At 32.1% G+C, this 18,856-nt stretch overlaps 2 protein-coding genes across 2 annotated transcripts; both read left to right on the forward strand.

The window, feature by feature from the left end:
• The first annotated feature begins 5,942 nt into the window (after positions 1-5,942).
• On the forward strand, positions 5,943-10,628 carry LOC132750470 (acetylcholinesterase-like). Its single transcript, XM_060740467.1, has 2 exons — positions 5,943-8,771; positions 9,217-10,628. The coding sequence occupies exons 1-2, from the start codon at positions 7,192-7,194 to the stop codon at positions 9,476-9,478; spliced, it is 1,842 nt and encodes a 613-aa protein (XP_060596450.1). The 5' UTR covers positions 5,943-7,191; the 3' UTR covers positions 9,479-10,628.
• Positions 10,629-12,135: 1,507 nt separating this feature from the next.
• Positions 12,136-17,526, forward strand: LOC132750471 (neuroligin-4, X-linked-like). The gene is made up of 2 exons (XM_060740468.1): positions 12,136-13,869; positions 16,386-17,526. The coding sequence occupies exons 1-2, from the start codon at positions 12,290-12,292 to the stop codon at positions 16,654-16,656; spliced, it is 1,851 nt and encodes a 616-aa protein (XP_060596451.1). The 5' UTR covers positions 12,136-12,289; the 3' UTR covers positions 16,657-17,526.
• The last annotated feature ends 1,330 nt before the right edge of the window (positions 17,527-18,856 follow it).

The following is an 18,856-nucleotide window of genomic DNA, read 5'->3' on the forward strand; positions in this document are numbered from 1 at the left end:
AAGAAGAAAAAAAACAGCATCAATTATCAAAAAGGCATCACCACCTTAGAAATGTGTATAAAAGGCAGGTATGACCTTCCACATCAATGTATATCTAAAACATTGATAGTATTATCAGAACTACCTCCTTCGTTATCGTCACAGGTTACTCTGTACATTTTAGACGCCAATGACCGCTATACAGTGATCTACCTTTCGGATAAAAATACATCTCTGTGGGTTATACTGTGTGGAAATTGCCCGGAAGTTATTTAGTGCGTATTTTTGTATGTCGTTTCATTTAACAAATATTACAAACAAACAAAATTGCAGGCATAACACAATCCCGTTCGAAAAACGCTTTTCTTCACTCCGATAAATGTTCAATCAGTATATAGTCAAGTGGCCTAATGCCCAGTCCAAACCCCTTCTGAAATATATTACACTGTTAAAACAGGCATGATGTTTTTTTCTAAAACCAATGTAAAAAAGTAAAGCAAATTTGTATTATAATTAGATGAAAATATTAAAGATTCAATCATTTTGGTAAAAAGGTAATACGAAAATGGTAGGGAAAAAAACAACAAAAAGTACTATTCCTTATTACAGTTGGATACAAGATTTGAAGCATTATTTAAGTCAAGTATCAATAATATAGACTATAACGATATAGCAGAATTAGTTGAGGGTTTAAATCCTGAAAATCTTGATGAATATGAGGCAGATATATTCAACCCTAACCCTTTAAATTAATTAACTATGGTGTAAGGGGTAAAATGTTAGACGTTATTAAATCAATGTATGAAAGTGTAAGGTCCAGAATCAAATGTTTTGAGTGAAGAATTTTCATGCGTGTTAGGCGCCCCACAAGAAGAGTCTTTATCACCATGCATCTTAATGACATAGAAGAATATTTTATTATATGACTGAATTTGAAGAAAATTGTTTTTACTTTTATATGCAAGAGACATCGTTATTCTATCTGAAACAGAAGAAGGCTGTGTGGCAGCTGTAAAAAGTTGCCACGTACTTCACTTCAGTGTTGTTATATTTTTCTGGTCCTTCGGGAGGTGTTGAGAATTGAGTACCGCTTAAGCCGGTGCTAGGGGCGTGAGGGATGTTTCACGCATTCATTATCCCTCATGTACAGACTCAATCAAACCGAGTCTGCAATTCTTATGTAATTTTTTAGTGATTAATACTTCCGAGGGATCACTTTGTTTCCAGATTTTTATACTTCACAACAGCGGTTTCAAGTGCTGTATGGCAGCTGTAAAAAGTTGCCCCGTACGTCACTTCAGTGTTGTTATATTTTTCTGGTATTTCGGGATCATTGATAACAGCACTATTAAGTGTTGAGAATTTAGTACCGCTCAAGCCGGTGCTAGGGGCGTGAGGGATGTTGCACTTATTCATTATCCCTCATGTACAGACTCAATCAAACCGAGTCTGCAATTCTTATGTTATTTTGTTGTGATTAATGCTTCCGAGGGATCACTTTGTTTCCAGATTTTTATACTTCACAACAGCGGTTTCAAGTGTTGTGTGGCAGCTGTAAAAAGTTGCCCCCCACTTCACTTCAGTGTTGTTTTTCTGGTCCTTCGGGATCATTGATACCAGTACTATTAAGTGTTGAAAAATGAGTACCGCTCAAGCCGGTGCTAGGGGACTTGAGGGATGTTACACTTATTCATTATCCCTCATGTACAGACTAAGTCAAACCGAATCTGCAATTTTTATGTAATTTTGTCATAATTAATGCTTCTGATAGATCAATTTGTTTCCAGATTTCTTTTTACATAAAGGTTTATTGTTATTGGAGAATTATTGTGATAAGTGGAGATTAACTGTTAATATTAAGAAAACTAAAATAATGATTTTTAAAAAAGGCAGACTAAGACATTTCATTCGTATATAAAGGTGACATTTATAAATTGCCAAAACTTTACTTATTTAGGAGTAGTCTTTACAACTGGTGAATCTTGAAATACTTGTTTTGAAATACTTTCTTGGCATTATATAAATTACAACTAGATTTGATTAAATTCCCATGTATAACTGTAGACCTTTTTGATAAATTTATCTCACTAATTTTGAACTATGCTTCAAAGGTAAGCGGTATATATGATTGTTGTAAATTAGAAAAAGTGCATTTCAATTTTTGTAAAAATTTGTTAGGCATCAGAATACAAACTCAGAACAATTTTATTTATGGAGAACTAGGTAGAACAAATTTGAAATGTAGAAGATTTGTAAGCGTAATAAAATACTGGCTTAACATTATACAGCTTGAAGAGGTAAATATATTAAAATAAATTATTGTACAGAGAGTTACATGTAAGACCTAACAAAAAAACATGGGTCATAAGTGTGAGAGATTTATTATAGTCACTTGGATTTTTGATGTATGCGTAGGCAATGTAGATGTATTTATTAGTTTAGTAAAACAAAGAGCAAATGATGTTTTTATCAAAATTGGTTTTCAGAAATGAATAACTCAACTAGAGCTCGTACATATGTATTATGTTCAGATTTTAGATTTCAAAAGTACTTAAACTGTATTAATATTGAACAGAACAGAACAGAAGTTTATTCAACAAGATTGACTTGAACACATCGGTTCATCGCCATTCACATATACAATTATATTGAAAAATTTAGAATTGCACTGTCCCGGTATTAATACTCGAGATTGAAATTATATTAACTGGCAGGTGGAATAAACCTAGTGTTATACAAAATTTATTTTAGTTCAGTTGTGTAGTAGGAAGCTATAGGCTTATAGACACACTTTCGAATCCGTTCTGGAACCAACCAGTAATGAGTGCAAAGTCTCTTGCTCAAAAAACAACAACTTGCCCCTGACAGGGGTTTGATCCCATGAGGCGATCATTAGATTACTTGTCCGTCGCATTAACAACTCGGGCATGCTGCAACTTTTAATAAAAAGAAATGTAAAAAATGTTTTATTTTTGAAGATGGATTTCACTTTCTTTAAGAATGTTCGCTATAAAATTATCATGAATTACGCAAAAAAGATATAAAAAAACACTCTTGGAAAAGACCTAAATTTGTTGCATTGATGAATTCAGAAAATGAAATAGAAATTAGAAACTTATCAATGTGTATTTTTAATTCTTTACAGTTAATGAGACGCTGTATCCTGTTTCTTATATACACGTACTTTTGTTTTGTTTTGTGATTTACTTCCTTATTAATTGGATGGTATCTGTCCTTTGTATTTATTTACCAGTAATATAATTCGAGACCTGTTGATACTTGTGTCACTAAGTACGTGGTAGTATCTTCTATTATTAGTTTACGTTTTCTGATTGCTTAAAATACTGTGTATCTTAATGATATAGGTTTTATAAAGTATTGGCATTGACCATTTCATTGTATTGTATGCTTATTTGTTTTGTTATACTACTGTGTACGCATTGGCATATTGCCCTAATGTACTTTGAAATAAACTCTTGAAACTCTTCAATGATTTTTGTTTAAACATAATTTAATTTTACTTGTACAATATTTCACTGTATATAAATGTGTCGGCATGTATATGTTGGGCTAGAGGCCTTGTATCAATTGTCTTTGTCATTGTATATTTTTTATATGACTTGTATATTTAACGTACATTAAAATGTAAAATGCAATAAAATGTCAATAAACTCATACACTTTATTTTGGCGCAAAAAAAAGTTCAAAACATGCGTGCGCAATTATCATCTCGATTATATAATCTAACTAGCTTTTGAACAAGGGTCAAAAACTATGTGCTTCGGCAAAATTTATGGATAAACAATCGCGGCAACACAATTAAACATTTTGCAAAAAAAACGATAATCTTTAGATTTATGTACATATGATCATAATGTATTCTCCGGAAACGGGTTTTCATGCAAGTAGGCTACTTCCTGGAAACAATCTAGCAGGAACAACTCTAAACTCGCTAATGGACGATGGTTACAGTGTCACTTGTGGAATAGAGATCGAGAACTTGACTAAATATTTTCTAACAAAGCCTCGGGCTTATATAAATGGCGGGGTATTATCAATTCCACCTGTTACTATATTTCCTGAGACGAGGGAAGCAATGATAGCTCGTAAAATTGGCTATACTGCTACAGGTTCATACGGGACAGTGCCATGGCTAATATAATCTACAGATGACCGTGAACAACGCCGCCTTATTGTTATGTGGTCTGCACCATTTAACCATCATATTTACAACAACACTCTTGCTGTAGGTATCACAAAACCAGGATACATAGAACATCCGAAAGGAAAAGATTGCTTCTACAGTATGTATGATAATATGGGTAATGTTTCGGATGTGGTAAAGTACGACAAAAAACAGTTTAACCGCGAAATTTCACAAATTTCCTTCGAGGACGATGTTTATCATGTAGTCGCCACGATGGGATCCAGTCACAAAGCTCAAGTCAAGATTATTTTCACAAAAAATGACTATTTTCTCTAACATATTATAATTTGAATTACAAGAATATTTAAATGAAAATGAAAGTATATATTGAGTGTTTGTTGATTTTCGAAAGGACCTTGATTGTATATAGGCGCATCATATGGTTGAAATCATTGAAACTTTATGTATAAAAGGTAAATTACTTCGAAATTTCTAAAGATATGTATGAAAAAAGTAAACTCTTTTAAAGATCATGGCATAAAGTGTTCAAATAATCTTTAGCGTTATGTCTAAAGAAGGTAATTTTTTGTGTCATAATATGTAGAAAATGATTGGTTGATTCTCTTTGTTTAATCATGATCATCAAATGTGACTATTGAACATTATGTAAACATGGTATGTTTTGTAAAATGATGTACTAAGTCTTGAATAAAATTTCTGTTATGTTCTTTTCATGTGAAGTTCTATTTTTATCAAAGTGACATTAAATAATATTGTTAACCTACTATTATTGTTTATGAAATAATCTTGCTATTATATATTTCCCTGTATATGATAATGTAAAATGCATTGTAATTTTAAAAGTTTGCATATATTATCTCTATATTTTTTTTAAAAAAAATCAAGACTTATGTACTACTGTGAATAAATGATAATTTTTTGTTTGATATTTAGAAATATTGTGTAAACATGTCATTTTATGGTACACTTATATAAAATTAGGTATGGTGGCTTGAAATTAGAAAAAAGACTAGAGCTGTCAATATGAAAGCACACTATTCACTGTGATTCATACATAGTCAAACAAACGCCTGAATAATTCAGATATTAACAAAAAGGAACATTTCGTTGCTTGTGTCGTCTTAAAATAATATCAGAGGTTAAATTTTATAATGCGAAAGAGGATGAATTTTATTAAATACTTAAAAAAGACCAACTATTTTCTTCTTTTTTTTCTTTAGTTAATACATAATAGTGAATATATTAATGTTGCTGGGGGTTTTTTTTATTTCGGAAGAGTATACTGACCCCCTTATATATTTTAAATATTATGTGTCAAAGGTATAATAAAATATATTTTGAATATCACCCAAAATGTCAATTTCCAATAATTAAAGGTATTTTTCGTGAACACTTCATAACATTGGTGTTTTCTGATATTTGTTTAACTAGGGCATATGGTGATAAAATGAAATTCACCTGTAATAATAGTTTAAAGAACAATATTGGCAACAGCGCTAATTTCTTTCTACTCTGTTTCTAGCGCACCTGTTGGTTTTTATTTTTAGAAATTGTGCAGAAATGCTTTTATCTAGTAATCAATCTAGCAGTATAACAAACTAAAATTTTGTTTACATGTATTATTTAGTTGTAAATCAGAATTTGTTTCAATTCATACATGTAACGATCTTAAACTATGCGGATAAAAAGTATATAGTATTATTGTATAATGTATGCAATGTATTTGTGTGTACGAACTGGATAATTAAAAAATAAATAAAAAGAAAGTATATAGTAATCCATACATTGTCTGAAATAAATTATATAAATACATAAAAGTTTTTGGGCATTTAATAGCAAATGGCGTTATACTTTGATGTCAGCTGATAAACACAACAATATATAAAATAACACTGCGATTGACGTTTTGTTAACATAACAATCGACTTTCATCTTCTTGCCAAGCACATGAATATTTTTCCTATTAAAAATCTAGACAAGTTTGTCTTTGAAGATCAATAATTTAAAGTTTGTCTCAATATCTGGTCAATATACAGCTGTTCTCAGAGTAAGCTTGTATCATTTTATCATTTTATCATTTTATCAACATATATTGACAACTCTATTAATAGATCTTACTAATTTTAACTGTGTTATTGTCGGATAATGGACTACTCCATGTAGTCGCAAGTAATTGCTAACTTCTTCTCTTGTTTTATTTGAAACAATTTAGTGACTTGAAATGCAGCATTTTAAAACGTAAATGTTATGAAGACGTCAAAGCGGGAAAACATATTACACCCCAGGACTTGAGTTTCTGGTTTCGAAATACGTCTAAATGATATACTGTGTGGGTGTTAATACTAAACCAGAGTCTGTTGATGAGCACGTTCATTGTATAGTTCAAATTATATACTTTTGTAAAAAAATATCTTTATTTTATCATTTATTTATTTTGTGTGTATTTTTATTATTTGTATATTGGTATGTTTGTTTTTGTTGTTGTTGTTTTGAATATTGGTAGAATATTTAGTAATACATGTATTATAGTATTTTCATATTTTTTATGACTGTTATTATATTATATCCTTCATTCTCAAAATACAAGGCTAACTAAATCTCGTCCGGACAATTATATGGTAATTATATATATACAAGTTGGTGAGGTGGTTTACCTCGTGTATACATGTTTTTTATAGATCACGTTCATACACTCTGTAAAGTCATCAACTATCCGGCTCATTTGAATTCTCGAGTAAATCCCCATCATAAGATATGTTTTAGACAGTAAGGGAGAAAATGTTCACCTCTGATCTGAGATTTATAATCGGACTGTAAACCTCTCTGCACGAGTCACTGTTTTATCAATTCACTTACTTAACACACGTTCAACAACAAGATCTCGGATACTAGAATCGATATATATAATATTCAGTTTATCACTTGATCGTAGCTGAAATATATTTGGATGTTGAAAGTTGATCGATTCAATCAAAACTAGAAAAACATTTTTTGGCGTAATTCTGTGGGATTATCTAATAGCACGGCTATCTATTATGTGAAATATGGATCGATTATTTTTAGTGCAACAAACAATTGTTTATCTAGCATTAACATTTATCGTCCGAATATCTGAGTGTGACAGCGCACGCAAAATTAATGTAACAACACGTGCTGGGACTTTTATCGGTCTTTCATATGAAGTTGATTTCGATAAGGAAATCAGGAGTGCATCGTGTTTTCTAGGGATTCCATTTGCTAAAGCTCCAGTTGGTGAACGACGATTTTCGAAACCTGAACGTTACGGATATATAAACACTATATATAACGCTACCTATCACCGTCCTCACTGTATACAAACAAGAACAACTTATGATTACATACAAATATATCAACAAAGTGAAGATTGTTTATATCTTAATATCTACATTCCAGGTGATAATATAAAAAACCAGAATAAATATGCTGTTATGATATTTATTCACGGTGGAAGTTTTGTAGATGGGGGTGCGGATGCCTACGATGGCTCTAAATTGAGCGCGCTCAATGACGTCATCGTTGTAACTATAAATTACCGTTTAAATATTTTTGGATTTTTAAACAACGGAGACAACATAAAAGGTAATAATGGACTGTGGGATATGAAGCTAGCCATACAATGGGTACATGATCATATATCAGACTTTGGTGGGGATCCGACTAGAGTTACACTGTTTGGGAATTCAGCCGGAGGCGCTGCTGTGTTGTACCAGGCTATACATCCGGGCAATAGAAATTTGTTTCAAAGAATTATATCACAAAGTGGAAGCTGTTTCTCATTCTGGGCAATTCAAAAGAACCCCGTTCATAACTTTCGTTGGTATATTTCAGAAGTTGGATGTGAGAGGGGAGGTAACTCTGAAATTCTTAGATGTCTGCGTGAGAAATCTGTGGATGATCTTAAATTGGCAGAAACAAAATATACTACACAATTTGTGCCTTCAATTGACAATGACTTTTTACCAGAAGACCCAATATCGTTGTCAAGGAAACAAACATTTGCAGGTAAAAATGCCATGGATTTTTTCTCAGAGTTAGACTTGTTAACTGGAGTAACTAGTAATGACGGAGCGTTTGCTCTAGGTTACTGGACAGCAGGGATAGCCGAGAGTTATTTTGCTGATATTGCTACAGGGGTTCCAGAGACTTATTTCAAGGATAACTATATCCCCGAAATTGTTTCTGATATGTTCGATGATATACCTACAGTTCTTTTAGAGTCAATAAAACATCAGTACACGGACTGGTCAAAAGCCAAAGATCCCATCTCTGTGAGAGACAATCTATTAGAGTTTGAATCGGATGTTACATTCTTTGTCCCAGTGTCTTATACTTTGAAAACACACCGGAGATCTCAGGGTGATATTAAATTAAATAACTCGTATTTTTACGTTTTTAACCATAAACCCGGTTTTGCCCCGGAGCCACAATGGCTGACAGGGGCCACGCACGTCATGGAACTACCTTATATATTTGGGTTTTCAAAACCGTTACAGCACAAACTTATAGAGGATTATCGTGCTGTAGAACCATTTAAAGTAACCGATGAAGACCTTTATTTCTCTACTATCATGATGAAGATTTGGACCAACTTTGCAAAGACAGGGTAAGCTCCATACATAAACAACAAAAACATTTGAACCTTCATTTTATAACATTTATCTTTAATGACTTTTTTTACAAAGAAAATATTACACAGTCACTGGTAATATATGATAAACAAAGATGTGTACATGTGATATTTCTAGAAAATGCTATTTTTGCACGTGCAGAAGACCAGTAGTGTTATTAATCATAGCTTTTCGGTTTTAAGCGTCCTTTTTATCAAGTTTCCATGGTTACTGAACCCCACCTCTGTTCCTCATTTCTCAACATTCTTGCATAAAGCTTCATTCAACTGTTTGGCTTTTTTTTCTAAAGAATGGTAGGAACTTTATTTTATAACAGGAATATAATAATTCTGAAAAAAAAACACGACAAAATGTATAAAAAAAAGAGCACAAGGTATATGCATGGTTCTATTACATGAATTTACAATTTAATATTTTCAGAAATCCTAACTTAGATGACAATGCCACGGTCCCCACGTGGCCAACATTTGACAACATTAATCAACAATATTTGGAACTAGATGTAAACATGACGACAGAGTCAGTGAAGCATCATCTAGCAGCGTCACGTGTCGCATTTTGGGAACATTTAGTTCCAGTGCTGGCAAAATGCAGTACAAGTTGCGGCTCATGTTACGTAACAGTTGCTTCTTGCCTTGTTAAAACAATTATTTTGTGTGTTTTTAGTACATTTATCAAATAAATAACGATCAGCTAATTAATATTTGGAGAATAAAAAAGGGGAGACAACTGTAAAAGCGAGAAGGCAACCAATTAAGATTTACCTAGGTGCAGAGCACCAAGTCGATGTAATTAGAATTTGTTGACGTCGTGCTTCTGTCAACCTACAGATCTTTAATTACTGATAGGAGTTGCACCTGACCGGCCTAAAAGCAGTCACGTCCTTGAACTGAACTGTATAACTGGAACAGATCTCGAACTTTCTCGTGAGAGTAGATAGTAATGTTTGTACGTTTGTTTTTACTATGTGTATTAATATGGACACAAGAACACAAAAATCAACAATGTGTACCAATAACTCTTTAAAAAAAATGTTTGTTCGATTTATTTTTTAAAATGAATAATAGAGAACAATTATTCTATACAAAATATTAAAAGGTATCGCGTTACCGTCAAATGGAATGGAAACTAAATTATCAAGTATATATTTCATTTTGGACAGTTGAGTGCGTTTGACCTATTTGCACTATCAACGGAAAAAAAAGACATGCTGGGGTCATATCTGTCATGAACATTGAGGTAAAATGCGTTTGAGAAAAACAAGTGCGAGACGTTACTTGTCACAATTTATTATATTTACATGTATATATTTTGTTTTTACTTGTATTGTACGTATAACCCGACCGAAAGAAAACCCGTATTGTACATACAATCCGACAGAAAGAAAATCCGTACTGTACGTAGTTGATACGAGAATGATCCGGAATGACGTCACAGGCGTAAAATAGTTACGTTATGGTAAAATATAGTTTGACTTCTGGAGATATATAATAAAAGGGGTTATTATATGAATACCATGGATCTATTATTTGTATAAGTCTCCCTAGGGTTATACTTTAACATATAATCCGACGGGTTCCCCACTCTCAATCAAATACATATCTATATCAACATTTATTTAATCATACTCTGCGATTTTTTTATTTATTTGGATCTAGAATTTAACATTGATGAGTACAATACGGGATTTATTTGAACATATCATACGAGACTAGTCTCCCAACTAATATGTCTTTTTTACCAGCTGCACATGTATACTTGTCGAATATATTCTACTGAGTAGTTCAATGATGAAAAACATTTATATACTTATTGCTGAATTTTCGTCATAGTTTTATTACGGAAACGTATAGCGACCACCCCTATATGATATATATCAAATGACATTTTTTATAGTTTTATAGTATGTTTCTTATATGTAAATATGATGTGAGGAAAGAAATGCATATTTAAAAAGATGTAAGTGTATTATTTTTTCATTTTGTCAGAAAGTTAAAAGTAGTTTATCTTGCATTATAAGATAAAAAAACGTACGATAGATTACGAAAAAATACGTATTATATTTGATTTACAACATAACTTGATTTAATTGCTTCCTTTATATATTGCGTGGGATTTTTCTGTCCTCATTATCTATTAACTGTAAAATATGTTATATTATAATAAAAAAAACCTCAAATATATATAACTAATACATATAAATGAACAGAAAAAAACTCACATAAATTTTAATCGAGCAATATTAACAGCAGATTGAGTAAAAAATATATATTCAATATCAAATAACAATTAAAATATTGGTCAAATATATATCATGTGTTAAATAAATTGTCTAAAATTCTGTTTTACTAACATTCAAAGGCGGAAGATATTACTAGATACATATTTCAGATCAAGTAAGTTTGTAAAAATTGGTTAGGTATATAATATTTTTTAAATAAATTGTCAAAAATTCTGTTTTAACTAACATATAGGGGTGGTCGCTATACGTTTCCGTAGTTTTATATACCGTTTTATATATATGATATACATTATGTTAAAATCTATTTTAAGAAGAAAACCGGATTTCATTTGTATGTAAAATCTATCACTGATACATCAATATTGAAGATATTTAAAACATGAGTTTATAACTGTAGATGTTGACTTGTTTACATAACAAAATGCAACATTCATGCCGTCACACAAAACAGAAAAAAGCAACAACAAAAGTAATCATTTGTAATACAGTAAATAAAATAAACAATCATGAGTGCGTTTCGTATTCTATATATATGACATTGATTTTTTTCTCTTAGTTTATCATCCGAAAACATATACAAATAAAAACAACTGGGACATAGTAAATGCTACATCAAGTAAAACATTTATAAAGCAATTCATTAAGATATGAGTCGCATCATGACAATTTTACCAACATTATGCGTTTGCGACCAGCATGGATCCAGCATGGTTCGCTATCAGTTTCTCTACTTGTTATAGGGTTTGTAAGCGAACAGCATGAATCCTGATCAGACTGCACGGATGCGCAGGCTGGTCTGGATCCATGCTGGTCGCAAACGTACTATGTTGGTTTTGTCGTGACGCGGCTCATATAGTTATATTAAGAAGCAGTCAATGTAGAAAGAAAAAATACTAAATCAGCGTGAGACTTACAAATACTATTTTCAAATACTGTATTCAAAAACGTCGTCAGTGTTTTTATGGACCTTTAAAGCTTATCACCCAAAAAATGCTGAAGATTTTATAAACAACCTTTTCACAATATTGTTCCATCAAGCGTGAAAAGTTAAAGTGAAATTTGAGTAAAACCTTATAAAGTTTTAAACTTCATTTAAGGAAAGATACTACGTGTCACGCCTAAGTAATTTGTATAGCTAGGTTGTTAATCTAAACCTGACATTGAATAAATATAATAAAAAGCTGACTGTTATCACGAATGCTTTATTAAAAAACACACTCTCGTAAATATAACGAAAAATATAGACTTAAAATGGATAGCCAACTTTGTTTTTTGCTGTTAGGTGTCGTGCTTTTTTCGGATTTAACGCTTGTTAAATCAGAGGAGACTAGGATAAATACAAAACTAGGAACTGTAGTTGGAGAAGCAGAATTCGTTGAGTTTAATGGTGAGATTAAACCTATTGTTCGCTTTCTGGGAATTCCTTACGCTAAACCTCCTATTGGTGAGAGACGGTTTGCTAAACCAGAACCTTATGGGAACTTCAGATCACTACACAACGCAACTTATCACCGAGCACACTGCATGCAGACACAGCTCTCCTTCCAATACATTCAAGAATATAAACAAGACGAGGATTGTTTGTATCTTAATATTTACATTCCGGGGAATTACAGTTACACTTCACAGAATCTTCCTGTATTAATGTATATACACGGGGGAGGATTTCTAGATGGCGGCGCTGATATCTATGTCGGTGATACTCTAAGTGCTTTCCATGACGTTATCATTGTTACAATAAATTACCGTCTGAATGTATTTGGTTTCCTTAGTGATGGAACGGGCGAATTATTGGGTAATTTTGGTCTGTGGGACATGAAACTTGCCATACAGTGGGTGCATGACAATATAGATGACTATGGTGGGGATCCAACTAGAGTAACATTGTTCGGACAATCAGCCGGTGGCGCAGCCGTCATGTACCAGGCCATAAACCCTAGTAATAGAGGTCTCATTCAACGGGTGGTAGCACAGAGTGGAAGTATATTCGGCTACTGGGCATATCAGAAGAAACCAGTTAGTACGTTTGATTGGTACGTGAAGCATGTTGGATGTGCTAATAGATATTTCTCTGAAATCATGAAATGCCTCAGACAGAAACCAGCAAGTGATCTTAAAATACCGGAGAATGATTACACGCTCCAGTTCGTGCCGAATATTGATTCTGATTTTCTACCCGAGTCTCCCGAGTCATTATCAAAAATGAATACAAAAGCTGGAAAAGATGCAATGAAATTCTTCTCAGAAATAGACTTCTTAAACGGTGTGACGAGTGATGATGGGAATTTCGCAAGAGCATATTGGGCAGCAAGAATGATGGCTGAAAATATAGAGACTGACATGAATGTTACTGCAGGTGTCCCAAAGTCTTTCCTCACAGATGTCTACATTCCAGAGAAGCTGTCTGGTATGTATGATACTGTGCCGGAGATTCTTAAACGGTCCGTGGTGTTCAAGTACACTGACTGGGAGAATGACACGGATCCGTTTCTTGTACGAGGACAATTACTTCAGTTTGAATCAGACGTTGTTTTCTTTGTACCAGCATCAACTTCATCAAGGGTACATCAACGATCAATAGGAAACTCTTCAACATCAGGACGCAGTTACTTTTATGTTTTCGACCACAAACCAAGCTTTGCCCCGAATCCCGAATGGTTAAAAGGTGCAACGCACGTAATGGACTTGGCTTATATATTTGGATTTCCGGAACCTTTTCAGTCCAAGTTGATGAAGGATTACGAAGCTGTTAATCCATTCACAGTTAAACAAGAAGATTATATCTTCTCTAAAGTAATGATGACATTCTGGAGCAATTTTGCAAAGTCAGGGTAAGTAACTCTAGATTGTCTAGTATCTACAGGTATATCACTACACTTTGTCAAAGCTGGGTAAGTAAAGCTCGGCAAATAACTACAACTTGTGCTAACTGGGTTAATAATTTGACTTCCGATAGCTGGGTAAATAATACAATTTACGACAACTGGATTAAAATCTACGACTTCTGAAAGCCGGGTTAAGGTAACTACAACTTCCAATAGCTCGACAAATAACTATGACTTCTGAAAACTAGAAGAGTAACTGTAACTTCCAATAGCTGGATAAATAACTACATGTACAACTTGCGATAGCTTGGTAAATAACTATCAGCTGCGATAGCTGGATAAACTACGACTACGTATTTACAACTTCTGATAGCCGAGAAAGTAGCTACAACTTCCAATAGCTGGGTAAGTAACTATAACTTGCAATAATCGGATAAACAACTACAACCTCTGACAGCTGGATAAGAATCTACAACTTCTGATAGCCAGGAAAGTAACTACAACTTCCGATAGCTAGGTAAATAACTACAACTTCCGATAGCTAGGTAAATAACTACAAATTGCGATAGCTTGATAAATAACTATACAATTTCTGGAAGCTGGATAAGTCAGTATGACTCCCGACAGCCAGGTAAGTAACTACAACTTCCGATAGTTGGGTAAAATAAAGTTTTACGTCACTCTATCATTATCTGTGAGTTTAAAGGTATTTTTCTCATCATCGTGTTTTACACATCTAAACTTATAACAACAAAAAGTTCTAAAAGAAAACATGTTCAATCTTTATGGTAACTATAGGTGAAAAATATAGGGTCTGCATTTCATTGTTTTATTTATTCATTTTTTTTTTTTTTTTTTTTTTTTTTTTTTTTTTTGAAAATCGTGACAAAATAGAAGATATCTTATGTCTCGATTATACGAAAGAGAAAAACACGAAAAAAGGAGGATCTGGGTCTTTTTTGACTTGTGAAAGATTTGTTGAATTGTTTTAAAGGCGGGAAAGAAGAAAATTCTGATTTGTCGCAAAGTATCTTTGAACAATACCAACATATCGGCTGTTTCGTCTCTAATTAGGAACAATCGATGAGGTGTCCGAAGTTAAAGGAGCTGCAAAATTTCAGTACATGGTTCACTCGGTCATATTATAATACTGGAAATATTTAAACTTTTTCGAAGCATGAGATGATAAAACACAATTTAGAATACAATAATCAATTTATACAGTTAAAAGAATGAACCATTGTTTGTAAAGTTAAATATAACTGAGGTCATGGTGACCTCTCCAATAATGTTAATATGATTATTTCTTAATTTAGCAAGACTATAATTTTCAAAAATTACCAAACATTAATTTAACCTGTACTAACTATATATTTTATATTTTACCATGCATTGTTTTGTTGTTTTTTTTTTAAATTTTAATTATTGTTCGTATTGGAAGAGTTTGCCAGCCTAATTATTTAGCATTGACAGGTTACCTTCTTTCACAGTATCTGTTAAGAAGAACATGAGGGAAGTTTGTAATATTTCAATACTTTTTTTAATGAGTTTTCAAATCTATAGGTATATGAATGGTTTTAACTCATTTCGTTTATCATTAAACACATTCTATATGTAATGATGCATTTCTTTTAGTCTAAGTAATACTCATTTTTAAATTCTAATTTCTACTTTTTTATGGTTGCGTCTTGGTATTTTGCCAAATACTTTGACAATAGGTTTAAGTTTGTGAAGGTGATATAATGAATGTTATAATTGAATAATAATAATATTATTTTATTGAATTTTGTCTTAAGCTAAATATCTTATGCTTATTAATTTTATCATTTGCTACTTAGTTAATTTATTCTATTTTAACTTGAATAATGTGATACAATGATGTAAGTCTAGTCGGTGTTAAAATAATTGCAATCTAACTGTGATAATATTTAATTGAAAGTATTTATTTGCACTGAGTAAAGGCTCTCTATGTCATGCCACCAACACAGGGGACCACAATGGAAATAAGAGTCTCTTTTTTCTTTGCTATCCTTGGTGCTGGTGTACATATCATGGCTTATCTATTTTCATGTATGTTTAAAATGTTTGTGTCATACATGTCGGTTTAAATACCCATGTATATGTATTCTTATACCGAAATCTAAATCTTATTTAACATATGATGTACAATTAACATATTTAAAGTATATATTTCACTGTGTATATTTCACCATGTATATAGTGAGATATCACTACCACTTTATTTTGAACAACACTGTAGTAGTAATACAAGCTGTAAAACTGTAGTCAGTGAATTGTATCAATTTTATTCAAGTTAACTATTCGAAATCAAAGAAGTGTGAAAATTGATATTAAAGAAAATGATACATGACCTTCAAATAGTTGTAATTGAATAGCGTGTAAAATAAATGCGTCTACAAATGCACGTGGAGCGTTAAAATTTAGTTACCATGATTTACATTTTGTTGACCTGAAATATTAGATATTGTTTGGACATTATTGCCTTATTTTCTATCTTACAGTAATCCTAACTTACCTGTATCTAACGATGATGTTGGTATACCAGTGTGGCCTCAATACAACCTACAAGATCAAACATATTTTATTATATCAACGAATATGACTGAACAGTCCGTGCAACATCACTTTGATGCCGCCAATGTTGCGTTCTGGGAAGACGTGGTTCCATTGTTAACAGATTGTGACAATAATAATATAATATCGTCTGCATCGACTCTATACTTTCATTCTCTACTTCTCTGTGCTGTTATAATGCTGTGCTTATTTAAATAGAAAATAATATTTGATATATTAGCTCTTTATACTTAATCAGTGACTTGTATTTAAATGTTATAATTTTAGTGAACTTTCGTCATCATTGTGTCTTAATGTTTTCTAAATAAGCTTGTGATTAAAGTGATATATAACTTGCATTCTTTGGTTATAAAATACATTTAGCTCAAATAATGTTAACTAGTACCACATTATGTTTAAAATCACAATAAAAAATGTTGTATTTTTGCAGAAAAAGTAAAGTATAAACTAAAAGTTCTGTTTTATAATGTTGTAGAAATGAATTTAGAACTTTGCTTATCACCTCAAGAAAACATTGATTATGAATGTGAAATAACTAAAGACAACAATACAATCATTTTGACATTCAAACTAGAACATCAAATCACTTTAGCTGTACTGATTGCCAAAACACACACACACACGCACCAACACACACGCGCGCGCGCACGCAAACACGCGCGCGCGCACACACACACGCACGCAATCACACACACACGCAGCCAAAAGATGGATCAATTAGGTAATTGGCCAATGTGTAACTTTTTTGAAATTGTATAGGACACAAAAAATATAAAGAGTAATATAGGGTCTTTTTATTAATAATATAATGCTTCTGAAAAATTTAAATAAAATGTGATAAGTATTTAACGATAAGAAGGATCTTTCAATTTCGGTCATATGATGTTATATTTGAAAAACAAAACAAAGATAACTGTTGTTCATAGATATTACTGATTTCGTATTGTATATGACTCTCACAACTTTTGTTCAAACTAAAATACAACAACACTCAATTCTTATAATCTTTATATTGTAGAAAAAAATCTTTGTCAAATATGTTGTAATAAATTAATGTATACATGTAAATAGTTCCAGTCTTTATCATCTCTTTTTTTGTGTAATGTAAAGCCTCTTTAGAGCGACCATCTGAGATCAATTAACCTCTATATAACGACGGTATTTGTAGACTAAACATTCCCATTATATTTTACCTCTGAAAATGAACACTTTGAAGTAACAAACAATTTTTTGTGTTCCAAAGTTTGTTTCTCTGTAGAGGTTATATCATATAACTTGTATTGTAAGTTGATGATAAACATCAGCTGGTGTTTTCATGTTTTGTTTAATAATAACATTCTAAAATTAATGGAGCTAATCACGCATTCAAGCTTGATACTATCAATAAAGGTGATATATCATTCATCTAAAACCTCTATATTTTCGGATAAATCAAAAGGAAAAAAAATAATTAAACTAAATTTGCTTAAAGCAAATTAACTGTAAGTGGCGTTGATTCAGTCATTAAAAGCCTCGATAAAGTTAAAGTAATCGCTAACTAAACTAATATTCGTCCTCTTCATTCATTCTTAAATAGAATAGTAGCACGTGAATATTCCGTCTGTGTCTATGAACGCTGCATCTCCTGTTACTTTACAAGATTGATTTTAGAATAGATACGATGAATTGTGTGATTCTTACTAGAGTGTTGAATGAAGACATTCATCAATGTTAAACCTCGTTTACTTTGACTGACAATACACGAGATAGTATCTAATGAAATTATTCTATAGTTTTTCATTTCCTTCTCAATTCAATCACCAGCAGCGATCTTGATTTATCATTAATTCAGATAGAACTGTTCTCCAGGACGACCATCTATCATTCATGTAAAGCACCACTCAACAATATTAAATGTTGGTTTTTCGGAGAAAGTTGAAGATCTACCAATTATTGTAACATAAAGTATATCTCACATGTTCATACTGCTCACTATATAAGATTAACTATATGATATACTTGGGTACTTGGGCTACCTCTTTCCTTAACAAATGACATTAATTATTTATACATCTTATGTATAAAGAGGAATAGATAGTAAACAGTCAGGATTATGTAACTAAAAGAAATAAAAGCAGTGAACTTAACTATGCTTTTTCTCAAGTGTTACAACACTTGCTTTGGTAACAGTAACATAACGGGTTTCATTAACTGATAATTTCCCAGCTTAAAATTGCATACATTAAAATAGCCTGAGGTCTATGTACTTCATCAACATCCCACCTAGTGTAACATTTAGTATTATAGGAGCATATTTGGCACGGGTCACATTTGTCACACCGGTGTTAGATTGTCTCATTTGTTGAAGTCTTGCGGCCATTTTGAGTACTGAAGATCTGTACGAGTGACAATGATTTAA

This window comes from Ruditapes philippinarum, unplaced genomic scaffold (genome assembly GCF_026571515.1).
Source record: "Ruditapes philippinarum isolate M1 unplaced genomic scaffold, ASM2657151v2 ctg630_1_1_1_1, whole genome shotgun sequence".
Taxonomy (NCBI): domain Eukaryota; kingdom Metazoa; phylum Mollusca; class Bivalvia; order Venerida; family Veneridae; genus Ruditapes; species Ruditapes philippinarum.

Bases quoted from the DNA above. Each gene is read 5' to 3' on its own strand.
- LOC132750470 (XM_060740467.1), top strand. From the start codon at position 7,192: ATGGATCGATTATTTTTAGTGCAACAAACAATTGTTTATCTAGCATTA. The intron at 8,772-9,216 runs GTAAGCTCCATA...TAATATTTTCAG, and splicing joins ACCAACTTTGCAAAGACAGG to AAATCCTAACTTAGATGACA.
- LOC132750471 (XM_060740468.1), top strand. From the start codon at position 12,290: ATGGATAGCCAACTTTGTTTTTTGCTGTTAGGTGTCGTGCTTTTTTCG. The intron at 13,870-16,385 runs GTAAGTAACTCT...TCTATCTTACAG, and splicing joins AGCAATTTTGCAAAGTCAGG to TAATCCTAACTTACCTGTAT.